Source organism: Panulirus ornatus, chromosome 10, assembly GCF_036320965.1.
Source record: "Panulirus ornatus isolate Po-2019 chromosome 10, ASM3632096v1, whole genome shotgun sequence".
Lineage (NCBI taxonomy): Eukaryota > Metazoa > Arthropoda > Malacostraca > Decapoda > Palinuridae > Panulirus > Panulirus ornatus.
In genome coordinates this window covers 46017189-46035295 of record NC_092233.1, presented here as the reverse complement: position 1 = coordinate 46035295, position 18107 = coordinate 46017189, and the positions used below count along the sequence as shown (strand labels likewise).

Here is an 18107-nt window from a genome sequence, read left to right as displayed (position 1 = left end):
TGAAAGGAGAATCTTGAGAGTAAATGTGAATAAGAGTAAGGTTATTAAGTTCAGCAAGGTTGAGGGACATGTTAGTTGGGATGTGAGTTTGAATGAAGAAAAATTGGAGGAATTGAAGTGTTTTAGATATCTAGGATTGGATTTAGCAGTGAATGGAAACATGGAAATGAAAGTGAGTCATAGGGTGGGGGAGGGAGCAAAGGTTCTCAGAGTGATGAAGTATGTGTGTAAAGACAGAGCATTATCTCGGAGAGCAAAAATGGGTATGTTTGAAGGCATAGCAATTTCAGCAATGTTATATGGTTGCGAGGCATGGGTTATAGATAGGATTGTGTGGAGGAGGGTCGATGTGTTGGAAATGAAATGTTTAAGGACAATATGTTGTGTGAGGTGGTTTGATCAAGTAAGTAAGGAAAGGGTAAGAGAGATGTGTAGTAATAAAATGAGTGTGGTTGAGAGAGTAGAAGAGAGTGTATTGAAATGATTTGGACATATGGAGAAAATGAGTGAGGAAAGGTTGACAAAGAGGATGTATGTGTCAGAGGTGGAGGGAACGAGGAGAAGTGGGAGACCAGATTGGAGGTGGAAGGATGGAATGAAAGTGATTTTGAGCAATTAGGGCAGAGCATGCCGGAGGGTGAGAGGCATGCAAGGAACAGGATGAATTAGAATGATGTGGTATACTGGGTCGATGTGCTGTCATTGGACTGAACTAGGGCATGTGAAACATTTGGTGTAAATCATGGAAAGGTCTGTGGGTTCTGGATGTGGATAGGGAGATGTGGTTTCAGTGCCTTACACATGACAGCTAGAGACTGAGTGTGAACAAGTTTGGCTTTTATTTGTCTGTTTTCCTGTTGCTATCTCACTGATGCAAGGGATGGCGATGCTGTTTCCACTTCTCCCTGATACTCACCTCCACAAGAACTGCAGAATGGCCAGAATCTCCAAAGAAACTTCCTACAACTTAAGGATCCAGCACAACCTTTCTCACCCTTTCACCCACTGCTACATGATCATTCAAACACTTTTGTTCTTCTCTTCCTTCATTTCTCATCCACATTTATCTGTGAATCATCTTGTGCTGAAGAAAGGCATTTGCCTGAATAAACCCACTTTCAGTGCAGACATTTACCAACTATCTTGCTAGTTTCATAACATTCCTTCTTTGCATCCATATCACCCATTTCAAGTACCTGAGTGCTTATGCACATACCCATGCATACTTCACAATTCTAGTCTTTTCTTTCATGCACACTGTTAATGTTCCATTTGAACCATGCTCTGTGATAGCTTAATTGCACATCATTCTTTTCCTCTTCCCTGATAATTTTCATTCATTCTCATCTTTACCATTCTTTCCATGCCCACTAACTAATATGGGTTTCCCAATTCCCAGCAATCCAAATGATTGCTTTTAAGATTGAACACAAACTCACTCATTTTATTCCCACCAGTTATCCCATCAACATTGAAAGCCATCACCCTCACTTGTTGATCTCTTTCACTTCCCAGCATAACTGGTGGACCATGGATCCAGTGCTGCTTATCAGCCTTTAGTTCCTCATCCTTGACAGGCCTCTGGCAGAAGACAACTCCAGCACACAGTTTCTAGAGGCATTCAAGTAACTCATCACTAATATCAAACCCTTGCATCAAAATTGCTGACATAATCAGCTCCTTTCAAAAACACTAGCCTCTCTTCCTCATTCCTTTCAGTTCCATGTGCATAAGCAGTGATAATCACTCAACTTTCATAAAGCTTTTTTTATTTTTACCCACAGCATTCTGGGGTTCACTTCCTTACACTCTCACACATTCCCACAATTATTCCTTAAGCAGAAGTACTGCCCCTCTCCTATCTCTCACCTTCACAGAAGTCCTTGACTTATGACTAAATTATTCCTCAGAACTATGAAAGCTTTAGACATTGTAACAGGTCTGAGGAAGTATCGGATGTAGCCCTATCAGTTTTAAGTCTATTTTGAGGCAATTTTAGCTTTACCTTTCATTCATCATACCAACGAAGGTACAGCATGAAAAAAGCCTGTGAAATTGTGAATCTTAAGGCTTATTTTTAGAACACTGCTGGAGATAATAGTGAAGTGTCAGGTTTTTTCCTGAAAGTTGAAGCTGCTATATATATTTTGGATAATCTTAAAATCTTTTCATATAAATGGAGACTGTTTTGGGGGAAATTCTATCATGGGAACTGTATCTCTTGTTAGAAAACCAGTCTTTCATGGCATCATTTACAATGTACAGTAAATCTATGCTTTTAAGGATGTTAGATTTCTTGGATTTCTCCCACACTTTTTACAAGTGGCACATGGACATTATGCTGTATGTTCCATCTTTTTATTAGATTTTATACTTTAATTTTATGCCAAATGTTTTATGTTTGATTCCTTTAAATTCATTATACCTTAAGAACTACTTTTTACCATTATTTATCACAAAAGAAAGTTATAATGTAGCGTACCCCATCTTTACCAGAGAGTGTCTACACTACCCACTTAGATCAAAGAACAGGTATTTGTGGTTTATGTGCTGTTTGAACCAAGAAATACAGATGAATGATGTCATGATTTGATAATTTCTTTTTCTCAGTCATACCCGTTTAAGGCAGAAAGTATCCTGCGAGAAGCCAGAAAGGACACACCTCCATTTTACCGAGCATTGGTTTGGGCAGCACTTCTTAATGCTGATGGTGCTGTGGGATATACCTACCAGCAGATTGACAAGGAAACCCCAACACCAACAGATAGACAGGTACGTGATGTGAGAAATGATTATTTCTGTTTCCTTACTCCATATTATTTGCACCTCAGGTTGGATTTACACTCATGTCAACTATTTCTCCTTCCTTTAAACTTTCATCATTTATTTTTAGTAAGCAGATGTGAGAAAAATTTTTACATGTTTGTGATGTAAATGAATGAAATGTTTTGGGTAGCTCTAGCTATAAGCAGGCAAAAGGTGAATTTGTTGATGAAATAGAATAATACTGTCTTTTTTGCACCATATGAAAATCTCAAAGAACACTGAAATAAGGAAAGTGATATTATTCTTTGTCTTACAGATTGAGGTTGATATTCCTCGATGCCACCAGTATGATGAGTTGTTGTCATCACCACAAGGTCATGCTAAGTTTACACGTGTTCTGAAAGCCTGGGTGGTATCACATCCTCATCTTGTGTACTGGCAAGGACTGGACTCCCTCTGTGCCCCATTCCTCTATCTTAACTTTAATAATGAGGGTGAGGTCATTTCTGTTTTGAGATGCAAGTTTTGCTTGTGTAAATGACATTGTTATTTTTGCTCAAGTGCAGTGCTTTTCAACTTTTTTAGTGTAATACCTTGCGAGATTTGTTTCAGCTTATGACACAGTGCTTGGGTACTGTGTGCCACACATTGGTTGAAAAGCTTTGGTCTAGTTTGCAATAATTTTCCCTCAAGCATTGCATATGCTAGCATGACTGAGTGCCTTGTAGCCCAGCCTAGTATCCTGATCAGATGAATATTGAAGGTTTCTTGAGCGGAAAAAAATGCTTGTATGTTACCTGCCATTTATTGCCAAGGAATCCTGTAGAAAATTGAGCTATCACTTTGTTCCACTCTGCTGGACTATACTGTAGTCAAATTTAAAGTTTTCCAGCTGCGTACATTCAGCTTAATACTTTTAGGTGTATCAGTTTTAAATCTAGCCTTGGACTGAACAGTGTGTATGCTCCTTTACACTCCCTCCACATGACAATGAATATTTCTAAATAGCCTCCCACTATCACATTTTCACACTCTATTTCTGACTTATTCTTACATTTTTCTCTTGCCCATTCCAAGAGACTTGAGATCCTCCATATTTGCATTTATCTGGTAGATCCACTCAGGACATCACCTCCATCAGGAAATAGTATAATGCAACATGACAATGCTATCTAAAGATCAGGGATGAATTTAGACACACGGATGAAAATTGCTATTATTATTATTCATTATTTTTTTTTTTATTTTGCTTTGTCGCTGTCTCCCGCGTTTGTGAGGTAGCACAAGGAAACAGACGAAAGAAATGGCCCAACCCACCCCCATACACATGTATATACATACACGTCAACACACGCAAATATACATACCTATACATCTCAATGTACACATATATATACACACACAGACACATACATATATACCCATGCACACAGTTCACACTGTCTGCCTTTATTCATTCCCATCGCCACCTCGCCACACATGGAATACCATCCCCCTCCCCCCTCATGTGTGCAAGGTAGCGCTAGGAAAAGACAACAAAGGCCCCATTCATTCACACTCAGTCTCTAGCTGTCATGCAATAATGCCCGAAACCACAGCTCCCTTTCCACATCCACGCCCCACGCAACTTTCCATGGTTTACCCCAGATGCTTCACATGCCCTGATTCAATCCACTGACAGCACATCAACCCCGGTATACCACATCAATCCAATTCACTCTATTCCTTGCCCGACTTTCACCCTCCTGCATGTTGAGGCCCCGATCACTCAAAATCTTTTTCACTCCATCTTTCCACCTCCAATTTGGTCTCCCACTTCTCCTCGTTCCCTCCACCTCTGACACATATATCCTCTTGGTCAATCTTTCCTCACTCATTCTCTCCATGTGCCCAAACCATTTCAAAACACCCTCTTCTGTTCTCTCAACCACGCTCTTTTTATTTCCACACATCTCTCTTACCCTTACATTACTTACTCGATCAAACCACCTCACACCACACATTGTCCTCAAACATCTCATTTCCAGCACATCCACCCTCCTGCGCACAACTCTATCCATAGCCCATGCCGCGCAACCATACAACATTGTTGGAACCACTATTCCTTCAAACATAGCCATTTTTGCTTTCCGAGATAATGTTCTCGACTTCCACACATTCTTCAAGGCTCCCAGGATTTTCGCCCCCTCCCCCACCCTATGATCCACTTCCGCTTCCATGGTTCCATCCACTGCCAGATCCACTCCCAGATATCTAAAACACTTTACTTCCTCCAATTTTACTCCATTCAAACTTACCTCCCAATTGACTTGACCCTCAACACAACTGTACCTAATAACCTTGCTCTTATTCACATTTACTCTTAACTTTCTTCTTTCACACACTTTGCCAAACTCAGTCACCAGCTTCTGCAGTTTCTCACATAAATCAGCCACCAGCACTGTATCATCAGCGAACAACAACTGACTCACTTCCCAAGCTCTCTCATCCACAACAGACTTCATACTTGCCCCTCTTTCCAAAACTCTTGCATTCCCCTCCCTAACAACTCCATCCATAAACAAATTAAAAAACCATGGAGACATCACACACCCCTGCCGCAAACCTACATTCACTGAGAACCAATCACTTTCCTCTCTTCCTACACGTACACATGCCTTACATCCTCGATAAAAACTTTTCACTGCTTCTAACAACTTGCCTCCCACACCATATATTCTTAATACCTTCCACAGAGCATCTCTATCAACTCTATCATATGCCTTCTCCAGATCCATAAATGCTACATACAAATCCATTTGCTTTTCTAAGTATTTCTCACATACATTCTTCAAAGCAAACACCTGATCCACACATCCTCTACCACTTCTGAAACCACACTGCTCTTCCCCAATCTGATGCTCTGTACATGCCTTCACCCTCTCAATCAGTACCCTCCTGTATAATTTACCAGGAATACTCAACATACTTATACCTCTGAAATTTGAGCACTCACTCTTATCCCCTTTGCCTTTGTACAATGGCACTATGCACGCATATATATATATATATATATATATATATATATATATATATATATATATATATATATATATATATATATACATATATATATATATATATATATATATATATATATATATATATATATATATATATATATATATATATATATATTTTTTTTTTTTCATACTATTCGCCATTTCCTGCATTAGCGAGGTAGCGTTAAGAACAGAGGACTGGGCCTTTGAGGGAATATCCTCACCTGGCTCCCTTCTCTGTTCCTTCTTTTGGAAAAAAAAAAAGAGGGGAGGATTCCCACCCCCCGCTCCCTCCCCTTTTAGTCGTCTTCTACGACACGCAGGGAATACATGGGAAGTATTCTTTCTCCCCTATCCCCAGGGGATATATATATATATATATATATATATATATATATATATATATTTTTTTTTTTTTTTGCTTTGTCGCTGTCTCCCGCGTTTGCGAGGTAGCGCAAGGAAACAGACGAAAGAAATGGCCCAACCCACCCCCATACACATGTATATACATACGTCCACACACGCAAATATACATACCTACACAGCTTTCCATGGTTTACCCCAGACGCTTCACATGCCTTGATTCAATCCACTGACAGCACGTCAACCCCGGTATACCACATCGCTCCAATTCACTCTATTCCTTGCCCTCCTTTCACCCTCCTGCATGTTCAGGCCCCGATCACACAAAATCTTTTTCACTCCATCTTTCCACCTCCAATTTGGTCTCCCTCTTCTCCTCGTTCCCTCCACCTCCGACACATATATTCTCTTGGTCAATCTTTCCTCACTCATTTTCTCCATGTGCCCAAACCATTTCAAAACACCCTCTTCTGCTCTCTCAACCACACTCTTTTTATTTCCACACATCTCTCTTACCCTTACGTTACTTACTCGATCAAACCACCTCACACCACACATTGTCCTCAAACATCTCATTTCCAGCACATCCATCCTCCTGCGCACAACTCTATCCATAGCCCACGCCTCGCAACCTTACAACATTGTTGGAACCACTATTCCTTCAAACATACCCATTTTTGCTTTCCGAGATAGTGTTCTCGACTTCCACACATTCTTCAAGGCTCCCAGAATTTTCGCCCCCTCCCCCACCCTATGATCCACTTCCGCTTCCATGGTTCCATCCGCTGCCAGATCCACTCCCTGATATCTAAAACACTTCACTTCCTCCAGTTTTTCTCCATTCAAACTCACCTCCCAATTGACTTGACCCTCAACCCTACTGTACCTAATAACCTTGCTCTTATTCACATTTACTCTTAACTTTCTTCTTTCACACACTTTACCAAACTCAGTCACCAGCTTCTGCAGTTTCTCACATGAATCAGCCACCAGCGCTGTATCATCAGCGAACAACAACTGACTCACTTCCCAAGCACTCTCATCCCCAACAGACTTCATACTTGCCCCTCTTTCCAAAACTCTTGCATTCACCTCCCTAACAACCCCATCCATAAACAAATTAAACAACCATGGAGACATCACACACCCCTGCCGCAAACCTACATTCACTGAGAACCAATCACTTTCCTCTCTTCCTACACGTACACATTCCTTACATCCTCGATAAAAACTTTTCACTGCTTCTAACAACTTTCCTCCCACACCATATATTCTTAATACCTTCCACAGAGCATCTCTATCAACTCTATCATATGCCTTCTCCAGATCCATAAATGCTACATACAAATCCATTTGCTTTTCTAAGTATTTCTCACATACATTCTTCAAAGCAAACACCTGATCCACACATCCTCTACCACTTCTGAAACCACACTGCTCTTCCCCAATCTGATGCTCTGTACATGCCTTCACCCTCTCAATCAATATTCTCCCATATAATTTACCAGGAATACTCAACAAACTTATGCCTCTGTAATTTGAACATATATATATATATATATATATATATATATATTTTTTTTTTTTTTTTTTTTTATACCTCGTCGCTGTCTCCCGCGGTTGCGAGGTAGCGCAAGGAAACAGACGAAAGAAATGGCCCAACCCCCCCATACACATGTACATACACACGTCCACACACGCAAATATACATACCTACACAGCCTTCCATGGTTTACCCCGGACGCTTCACATGCCTTGATTCAATCCACTGACAGCATGTCAACCCCTGTATACCACATCGCTCCAATTCACTCTATTCCTTGCCCTCCTTTCACCCTCCTGCATGTTCAGGCCCCGATATATATATATATATATATATATATATATATATATATATATATATATATATATAATATATATATATATATATATATATATATATATATATATATATATATATATATATATATATATGAGAGTTGGGGTGAGAGAGTATCAGTAAATTTTAGAGAGAATAAAAAGATGTTCTGGAAGGAGGTAAATAAAGTGTGTAAGACAAGGGAGCAAATGGGAACTTCAGTGAAGGGGCTAATGGGGAGGTGATAACAAGTAGTGGTGATGTGAGAAGATGTAGTGAGTGTCTTGAAGGTTTCTTGAATGTTTTTGATGATAGAGTGGCAGATATAGGGTGTTTTGGTTGAGGTGGTGTGCGCCTGCGAGGTAGCGCAAAGAAACAGATGAAAGAAATGGCCCAACCCACCCCCACACACATGCACACACACACACACGTCCACACATGCAAACATACACACCCACATATCCCAACGTACACACATATATACACACACAGACAGACACATATACACACATGCACACAATTCACACTGTCTGCCCCTAATCACCCCCATCGCCACCCCGCCACACACGGAATAACATTCCCCTTCCCCCCTCATGTGTGCGAGGTAGCGCTAGGAAAAGACAACAAAGGCCCCATTCGTTCACAACTCAGTCTCTAGCTGTCATGCAATAATGCCCGAAACCACAGATCCCTTTCCACATCCACGCCCCACACAACTTTCCATGGTTTACCCCAGACGCTTCACATGCCCTGATTCAATCCACTGACAGCACGTCAACCCCGGTATACTACATCGATCCAATTCACTCTATTCCTTGCCTGCCTTTCACCCTCCTGCATGTTCAGGCCCCAATCACTCAAAATCTTTTTCACTCCATCTTTCCACCTCCAATTTGGTCTCCCACTTCTCCTTGTTCCCTCCACCTCCGACACATATATCCTCTTGGTCAATCTTTCCTCACTCATTCTCTCCATGTGCCCAAACCATTTCAAAACACCCTCTTCTGCTCTCTCAACCACGCTCTTTTTATTTCCACACATCTCTCTTACCCTTACATTACTTACTCGATCAAACCACCTCACACCACACATTGTCCTCAAATGTCTCATTTCCAGCACATCCACCCTCCTGCGCACAACTCTATTCATGGCCCACGCCTCGCAACCATACAACATTGTTGGAACCACTATTCCTTCAAACATAGCCATTTTTGCTTTCGGAGATAATGTTCTCGACTTCCACACATTCTTCAACGCTCCCAGGATTTTCGCCCCCTCCCCCACCCTATGATTTATGTCCGCTTCCATGGTCCCATCCGCTGCCAGATCCACTCCCAGATATCTAAAACACTTTACTTCCTCCAGTTTTTCTCCATTCAAACTTACCTCCCAATTGACTTGACCCTCAACCCTACTGTACCTGATAACCTTGCTCTTATTCACATTTACTCTTAACTTTCTTCTTTCACACACTTTACCAAACCCAGTCACCAGCTTCTGCAGTTTCTCACATGAATCAGCCACCAGCGCTGTATCATCAGCGAACAACAACTGACTCACTTCCCAAGCTCTCTCATCCCCAACAGACTTCATACTTGCTCCTCTTTCCAAAACTCTTGCATTCCCCTCCCTAACAACCCCAACCATAAACAAATTAAACAACCATGGAGACATCACACACCCCTGCCGCAAACCTACATTCACTGAGAACCAATCACTTTCCTCTCTTCCTACATGTACACATGCCTTACATCCTCGATAAAAACTTTTCACTGCTTCTAACAACTTGCCTCCCACACCATATATTCTTACTATCTTCCGCAGAGCATCTCTATCAACTCTATCATATGCCTTCTCCAGATCCATAAATGCTACATACAAATCCATTTGCTTTTCTAAGTATTTCTCACATACATTCTTCAAAGCAAACACCTGATCCACACATCCTCTACCACTTCTGAAACCACACTGCTCTTCCCCAATCTGATGCTCTGTACAAGCCTTCACCCTCTCAATCAATACCCTCCCATATAATTTACCAAGAATACTCAACAAACTTATTCCTCTGTAATATATATTCCTATGAGTCCACGGGGAAAATGAAACATGAAAAGTTTCGAAGTTCACTTTCGTGTAATAATCACATGATCAGGGGAGACACAAGAGAAAAATATAAGTTAGTTGATATACAATGAAGAAACGTAGCTAGGATGCCATTTGGTAAACATACAAACATACAAACCTCCAACAGCCATGTTCAAACCCGAGATGCCTATGTAACAGGCTTGAATGCTACCACTAGGCTATGGGCCTGGCTAATAGGAAATAACTATTTGATTGTACAAGACAGACTGGTCTGTCTTAGACAATTGCATGTTTGTCATATGGCATCCTAGTGACGTCTCTTCGTTGTATATCAACTGACTGTTATATTTCTCTCTTGTATCTCCCCTGATGATGTGATTATTACATGAAAGTGCACTTGAGAACTAATCGTGTTTCATTTTCCCCTGGACTCAAAGGAATATATATATATATATATATATATATATATATTTTTTTTTTTTTTCATACTATTCGCCATTTCCCGCATCAGCGAGGTAGCGTTAAGAACAGAGGACTGGGCCTTAGAGGGAATATCCTCACCTGGCCCCCTTCTCTGTTCCCTCTTTTGGAAAATTAGAAAAAAAAAAAAAACGAGAGGGGAGGATTTCCAGCCACCCGCTCCCTCCCCTTTTAGTCGCCTTCTACGACACGCAGGGAATACGTGGGAAGTATTCTTTCTCCCCTAACCCCAGGGATAATATTTTTTTTTTTTTTTTTATATATATATATATATATATATATATATATATATATATTTTTTTTTTTTTTTTTTTCAAACTATTCGCCATTTCCCGCGTTAGCGAGGTAGCGTTAAGAACAGATGACTGGGCCTTAGAGGGAATATCCTCACCTGGCCCCCTTTTTTTTATTTTGCTTTGTCGATGTCTCCCGCGTTTGCAAGGTAGTGCAAGGAAACAGACGAAAGAAATGGCCCAACCCACCCCCATGCACATGTATATACATACACGTCCAAACACGCAAATATACATACCTATACATCTCAATGTGCACATATATATACACACACAGACACATACATATATACCCATGCACACAATTCACACTGTCTGCGTTTATTCATTCCCATCGCCACCTCGCCACACATGGAATGCCATCCCCTTCCCCCCTCATGTGTGCGAGGTAGCGCTAGGAAAAGACAACAAAGGCCCCATTCGTTCACAACTCAGTCTCTAGCTGTCATGCAATAATGCCCGAAACCACAGATCCCTTTCCACATCCACGCCCCACACAACTTTCCATGGTTTACCCCAGACGCTTCACATGCCCTGATTCAATCCACTGACAGCACGTCAACCCCGGTATACTACATCGATCCAATTCACTCTATTCCTTGCCTGCCTTTCACCCTCCTGCATGTTCAGGCCCCAATCACTCAAAATCTTTTTCACTCCATCTTTCCACCTCCAATTTGGTCTCCCACTTCTCCTTGTTCCCTCCACCTCCAACACATATATCCTCTTGGTCAATCTTTCCTCACTCATTCTCTCCATGTGCCCAAACCATTTCAAAACACCCTCTTCTGCTCTCTCAACCACGCTCTTTTTATTTCCACACATCTCTCTTACCCTTACATTACTTACTCGATCAAACCACCTCACACCACACATTGTCCTCAAATGTCTCATTTCCAGCACATCCACCCTCCTGCGCACACTCTATCTATAGCCCATGCCTCGCAACCATACAACATTGTTGGAACCACTATTCCTTCAAACATAGCTATTTTTGCTTTCGGAGATAATGTTCTCGACTTCCACACATTCTTCAAGGCTCCAAGGATTTTCGCCCCCTCCCCCACCCTATCATTCACTTCCGCTTCAATGGTTCCATCCGCTGCCAGATCCACTCCCAGATATCTAAAACACTTTACTTCCTCCAGTTTTTCTCCATTCAAACTTACCTCCCAATTGACTTGACCCTCAACCCTACTGTACCTAATAACCTTGCTCTTATTCACATTTACTTTTAACTTTCTTCTTTCACAAACTTTACCAAACTCAGTCACCAGCTTCTGCAGTTTCTCACATGGATCAGCCACCAGCGCTGTATCATCAGCTAACAACAACTGACTCACTTCCCAAGCTCTCTCATCCACAACAGACTTCATACTTGCCCCTCTTTCCAAAACTCTTGCATTTACCTCCCCAACAACCCCATCCATAAACAAATTAGACAACCATGGAGACATCACACACCCCTGCCGCAAACCTACATTCACTGAGAACCAATCACTTTCTTCCTACACATACACATGCCTTACATCCTCGATAAAAACTTTTCACTGCTTCTAACAACTTGCCTCCCACACCATATATGCGTAATACCTTCCACAGAGCATCTCTATCAACTCTATCATATGCCTTCTCCAGATCCATAAATGCTACATACAAATCCATTTGCTTTTCTAAGTATTTCTCACGTACATTCTTCAAAGCAAACACCTGATCGACACATCCTCTACCACTTCTGAAACCACACTGCTCTTCCCCGATCTGATGCTCTGTACATGCCTTCACCCTCTCAATCAATACCCTCCCATATAATTTACCAGGAATACTCAACAGACTTATACCTCTGTAATTTGAGCACTCACTCTTATCCCCTTTGCCTTTGTAGAATGGCACTATGCACGTATTCCGCCAATCCTCAGGCACCTCATCATGAGTCATACATACATTAAATAACCTTACCAACCAGTCAACAATACAGTCACCCCCTTTTTTAATAGATTCCACTGCAATACCATCCAAACCTGCTGCCTTGCCGGCTTTCATCTTCCGCAAAGCTTTTACTACCTCTTCTCTGTTTACCAAATCATTTTCCCTAACCCTCTCACTTTGCACACCACCTCGACCAAAACACCCTCTATCTGCCACTCTATCATCAAACACATTCAACAAACCTTCAAAATGCTCACTCCATCTCCTTCTCATATCACCACTACTTGTTATCACCTCCCATTAGCGCCCTTCACTGAAGTTCCCATTTGCTCCCTTGTCTTACGCACTTTATTTACCTCCTTTCAGAACATCTTTTTATTCTCCCTAAAATTGAATGATACTCTCTCACCCCTACTCTCATTTGCCCTCTTTTTCACCTCTTGCACCTTTCTCTTGACCTCCTGTCTCTTTCTTTTATACATCTCCCACTCAATTGCATTTTTTCCCTGCAAAAATCGTCCAAATGCCTCTCTCTTCTCTTTCACTAATAATCTTACTTCTTCATCCCACCACTCACTACCCTTTCTAATCAACCCACCTCCCACGCTTCTCATGCCACAAGCATCTTTTGCGCACTCCATCACTGATTCCCTAAATACATCCCATTCCTCCCCCACTCCCCTTACTTCCATTGTTCTCACCTTTTTCCATTCTGTACTCAGTCTCTCCTGGTACTTCCTCACACAAGTCTCCTTCCCAAGCTCACTTACTCTCACCACCCTCTTCACCCCAACATTCACTCTTCTTTTCTGAAAACCCATACAAATCTTCACCTTAGCCTCCACAAGATAATGATCAGACATCCCTCCAGTTGCACCTCTCAGCACATTAACATCCAAAAGTCTCTCTTTCACGCGCCTGTCAATTAACACGTAATCCAATAACGCTCTCTGGCCATCTCTCCTACTTACATACGTATACTTATGTATATCTCGCTTTTTAAACCAGGTATTCCCAATCACCAGTCCTTTTTCAGCACGTAAATCTACAAGCTCTTCACCATTTCCATTTACAACACTGAACACCCCATGTATACCAATTATTCCCTCAACTGCCACATTACTCACCTTTATATTCAAATCACCCATCACTATAACCCAGTCTTGTGCATCAAAACCACTAAGACACTCATTCAGCTGCTCCCAAAACACTTGCCTCTTATGATATTTCTTCTCATATCCAGGTGCATATGCACCAATAATCACCTATCTCTCTCCATCAAGTTTCAGTTTTACCCATATTATTCGAGAATTTACTTTCTTACATTCTATCACATACTCCCATAACTCCTGTTTCAGGAGTACTGCTACTCCTTCCATTGCTCTTGTCCTCTCACTAACCCCTGACTTTACTTCCAAGACATTCCCAAACCACTCTTCCCCTTTACCCTTGAGCTTCTTTTCACTCAGAGCCAAAACATCCAGGTTCCTTTCCTCAAACATACTACCTATCTCTCCTTTTTTCACATCTTGGTTACATCCACAGACATTCAGACACCCCAATCTGAGTCTACGAGGAGGATGAGCACTCCCCGCGTGACTCCTTCTGTTTCCCATTTTTTAGAAAGTTAAAATACAAGGAGGGTAGGATTTCTGGCACCCCTCTCCCGTACCCTCTAGTCGCCTTTTACAATATATATATATATATATATATATATATATATATATATATATATATATATATATATATATTATTTTTTTTCATTTATTATTATACTTTGTCGCTGTCTCCCGCGTTTGCGAGGTAGCGCAAGGAAACAGACGAAAGAAATGGCCCAACCCCCCCCATACACATGTATATACATACGTCCACACACGCAAATATACATACCTACACAGCTTTCCATGGTTTACCCCAGACGCTTCACATGCCTTGATTCAATCCACTGACAGCACGTCAACCCCTGTATACCACATCGCTCCAATTCACTCTATTCCTTGCCCTCCTTTCACCCTCCTGCATGTTCAGGCCCCGATCACACAAAATCTTTTTCACTCCATCTTTCCACCTCCAATTTGGTCTCCCTCTTCTCCTCGTTCCCTCCACCTCCGACACATATATCCTCTTGGTCAATCTTTCCTCACTCATTCTCTCCATGTGCCCAAACCACTTCAAAACACCCTCTTCTGCTCTCTCAACCACGCTCTTTTTATTTCCACACATCTCTCTTACCCTTACGTTACTCACTCGATCAAACCACCTCACACCACACATTGTCCTCAAACATCTCATTTCCAGCACATCCATCCTCCTGCGCACAACTCTGTCCATAGCCCACGCCTTGCAACCATACAACATTGTTGGAACAACTATTCCTTCAAACATACCCATTTTTTCTTTCCGAGATAATGTTCTCGACTTCCACACATTCTTCAAGGCCCTCAGAATTTTCGCCCCCTCCCCCACCCTATGATCCACTTCCGCTTCCATGGTTCCATCCGCTGCCAGATCCACTCCCAGATATCTAAAACACTTCACTTCCTCCAGTTTTTCTCCATTCAAACTCACCTCCCAATTGACTTGACCCTCAACCCTACTGTACCTAATAACCTTGCTCTTTTTCACATTTACTCTTAACTTTCTTCTTCAACACACTTTACCAAACTCAGTCACCAGCTTCTGCAGTTTCTCACATGAATCAGCCACCAGCGCTGTATCATCAGCGAACAACAACTGACTCACTTCCCAAGCTCTCTCATCCCCAACAGACTTCATACTTGCCCCTCTTTCCAAAACTCTTGCATATACCTCCCTAACAACCCCATCCATAAACAAATTAAACAACCATGGAGACATCACACACCCCTGCCGCAAACCTACATTCACTGAGAACCAATCACTTTCCTCTCTTCCTACACGTACACATGCCTTACATCCTCGATAAAAACTTTTCACTGCTTCTAACAACTTGCCTCCCACACCATATATTCTTAATACCTTCCACAGAGCATCTCTATCAACTCTATTATATGCCTTCTCCAGATCCATAAATGCTACATACAAATCCATTTGCTTTTCTAAGTATTTCTCACAACATTCTTCAAAGCAAACACCTGATCCACACATCCTCTACCACTTCTGAAACCACACTGCTCTTCCCCGATCTGATGCTCTGTACATGCCTTCACCCTCTCAATCAATACCCTCCCATATAATTTACCAGGAATACTCAACAAACTTATACCTCTGTAATTTGAGCACTCACTCTTATCCCCTTTGCCTTTGTACAATGGCATTATGCACGCATTCTGCCAATCCTCAGGCACCTCACCATGAGTCATACATACATTAAATAACCTTACCAACCAGTCCACAATACAGTCACCCCCTTTTTTAATAAATTCCACTGCAATATCATCCAAACCTGCTGCCTTGCCGGCTTTCATCTTCCGCAAAGCTTTCACTACCTCTTCTCTATTTACCAAATCATTTTCCCTAACCCTCTCACTTTGCACACCACCTCGACCAAAACACCCTATATCTGCCACTCTATCATCAAACACATTCAACAAACCTTCAAAATACTCACTCCATCTCCTTCTCACATCACCACTACTTGTTATCACCTCCCCATTTGCGCCCTTCACTGAAGTTCCCATTTGCTCCCTTGTCTTACGCACTTTATTTACCTCCTTCCAGAACATCTTTTTATTCTCTCTAAAATTTAATGATACTCTCTCACCCCAACTCTCATTTGCCCTTTTTTTCACCTCTTGCACCTTTCTCTTGACCTCCTGTCTCTTTCTTTTATACATCTCCCACTCAATTGCATTTTTTCCCTGCAAAAATCGTCCAAATGCCTCTCTCTTCTCTTTCACTAATACTCTTACTTCTTCATCCCACCACTCACTACCCTTTCTAATCAACCCACCTCCCACTTTTCTCATGCCACAAGCATCTTTTGCGCAATCCATCACTGATTCCCTAAATACATCCCATTCCTCCCCCACTCCCCTTACTTCCATTGTTCTCACCTTTTTCCATTCTGTACTCAGTCTCTCCTGGTACTTCCTCTCACAGGTCTCCTTCCCAAGCTCACTTACTCTCACCACCCTCTTCACCCCAACATTCACTCTTCTTTTCTGAAAACCCATACAAATCTTCACCTTAGCCTCCACAAGATAATGATCAGACATCCCTCCAGTTGCACCTCTCAGCACATTAACATCCAAAAGTCTCTCTTTCGCACGCCTGTCAATTAACACGTAATCCAATAATGCTCTCTGGCCATCTCTCCTACTTACATAAGTATACTTATGTATATCGAGCTTTTTAAACCAGGTATTCCCAATCATCAGTCCTTTTTCAGCACATAAATCTACAAGCTCTTCACCATTTCCATTTACAACACTGAACACCCCATGTATACCAATTATTCCCTCAACTGCCACATTACTCACCTTTGCATTCAAATCACCCATCACTATAACCCGGTCTCGTGCATCAAAACCACTAACACACTCATTCAGCTGCTCCCAAAACACTTGCCTCTCATGATCTTTCTTCTCATGCCCAGGTGCATATGCACCAATAATCACCCACCTCTCTCCATCAACTTTCAGTTTTACCCATATTAATCGAGAATTTACTTTCTTACATTCTATCACATACTCCCACAACTCCTGTTTCAGGAGTATTGCTACTCCTTCCCTTGCTCTTGTCCTCTCACTAACCCCTGACTTTACTCCCCAGACATTCCCAAACCACTCTTCCCCTTTACCCTTGAGCTTCGTTTCACTCAGAGCCAAAACATCCAGGTTCCTTTCCTCAAACATACTACCTATCTCTCCTTTTTTCACATCTTGGTTACATCCACACACATTTAGGCACCCCACTCTGAGCCTTCAAGGAGGATGAGCACTCCCCGCGTGACTCATTCTTCTGTTTCCCATTTTAGAAAGTTAATACAAGGAGGGGAGGATTTCTGGCCCCCCGCTCCCGTCCCCTCTAGTCGCTTTCTACGACACGCGAGGAATACGTGGGAAGTATTCTTTCACCCCTATCCCCAGGGATAATATACATATATATATATATATATACATATACACATACACACACATACACATACATACGCACATATACACACACACACACATACATATATATACATATGAAAAATGTAAGAAACAATTTAGAAAACTGAAACTTCTAGCTTGAAATGAATGAAATATATATATATATATATATATATATATATATATATATATATATATATATATATATATATATATC

At 41.6% G+C, this 18107-nt stretch overlaps 1 protein-coding gene across 1 annotated transcript in view; it reads left to right on the top strand.

The window, feature by feature from the left end:
• The window catches only part of LOC139750634 (TBC domain-containing protein kinase-like protein), a 253505-nt gene that overhangs the window by 154855 nt on the left and 80543 nt on the right, over nt 1-18107 (top strand). Inside the window, exons 5-6 of the mRNA XM_071665308.1 lie at nt 2611-2772; nt 3083-3260. Of these exons, the coding sequence (XP_071521409.1) occupies nt 2611-2772; nt 3083-3260 (340 nt within the window). The remainder of the gene's footprint in view (nt 1-2610; nt 2773-3082; nt 3261-18107) is intronic.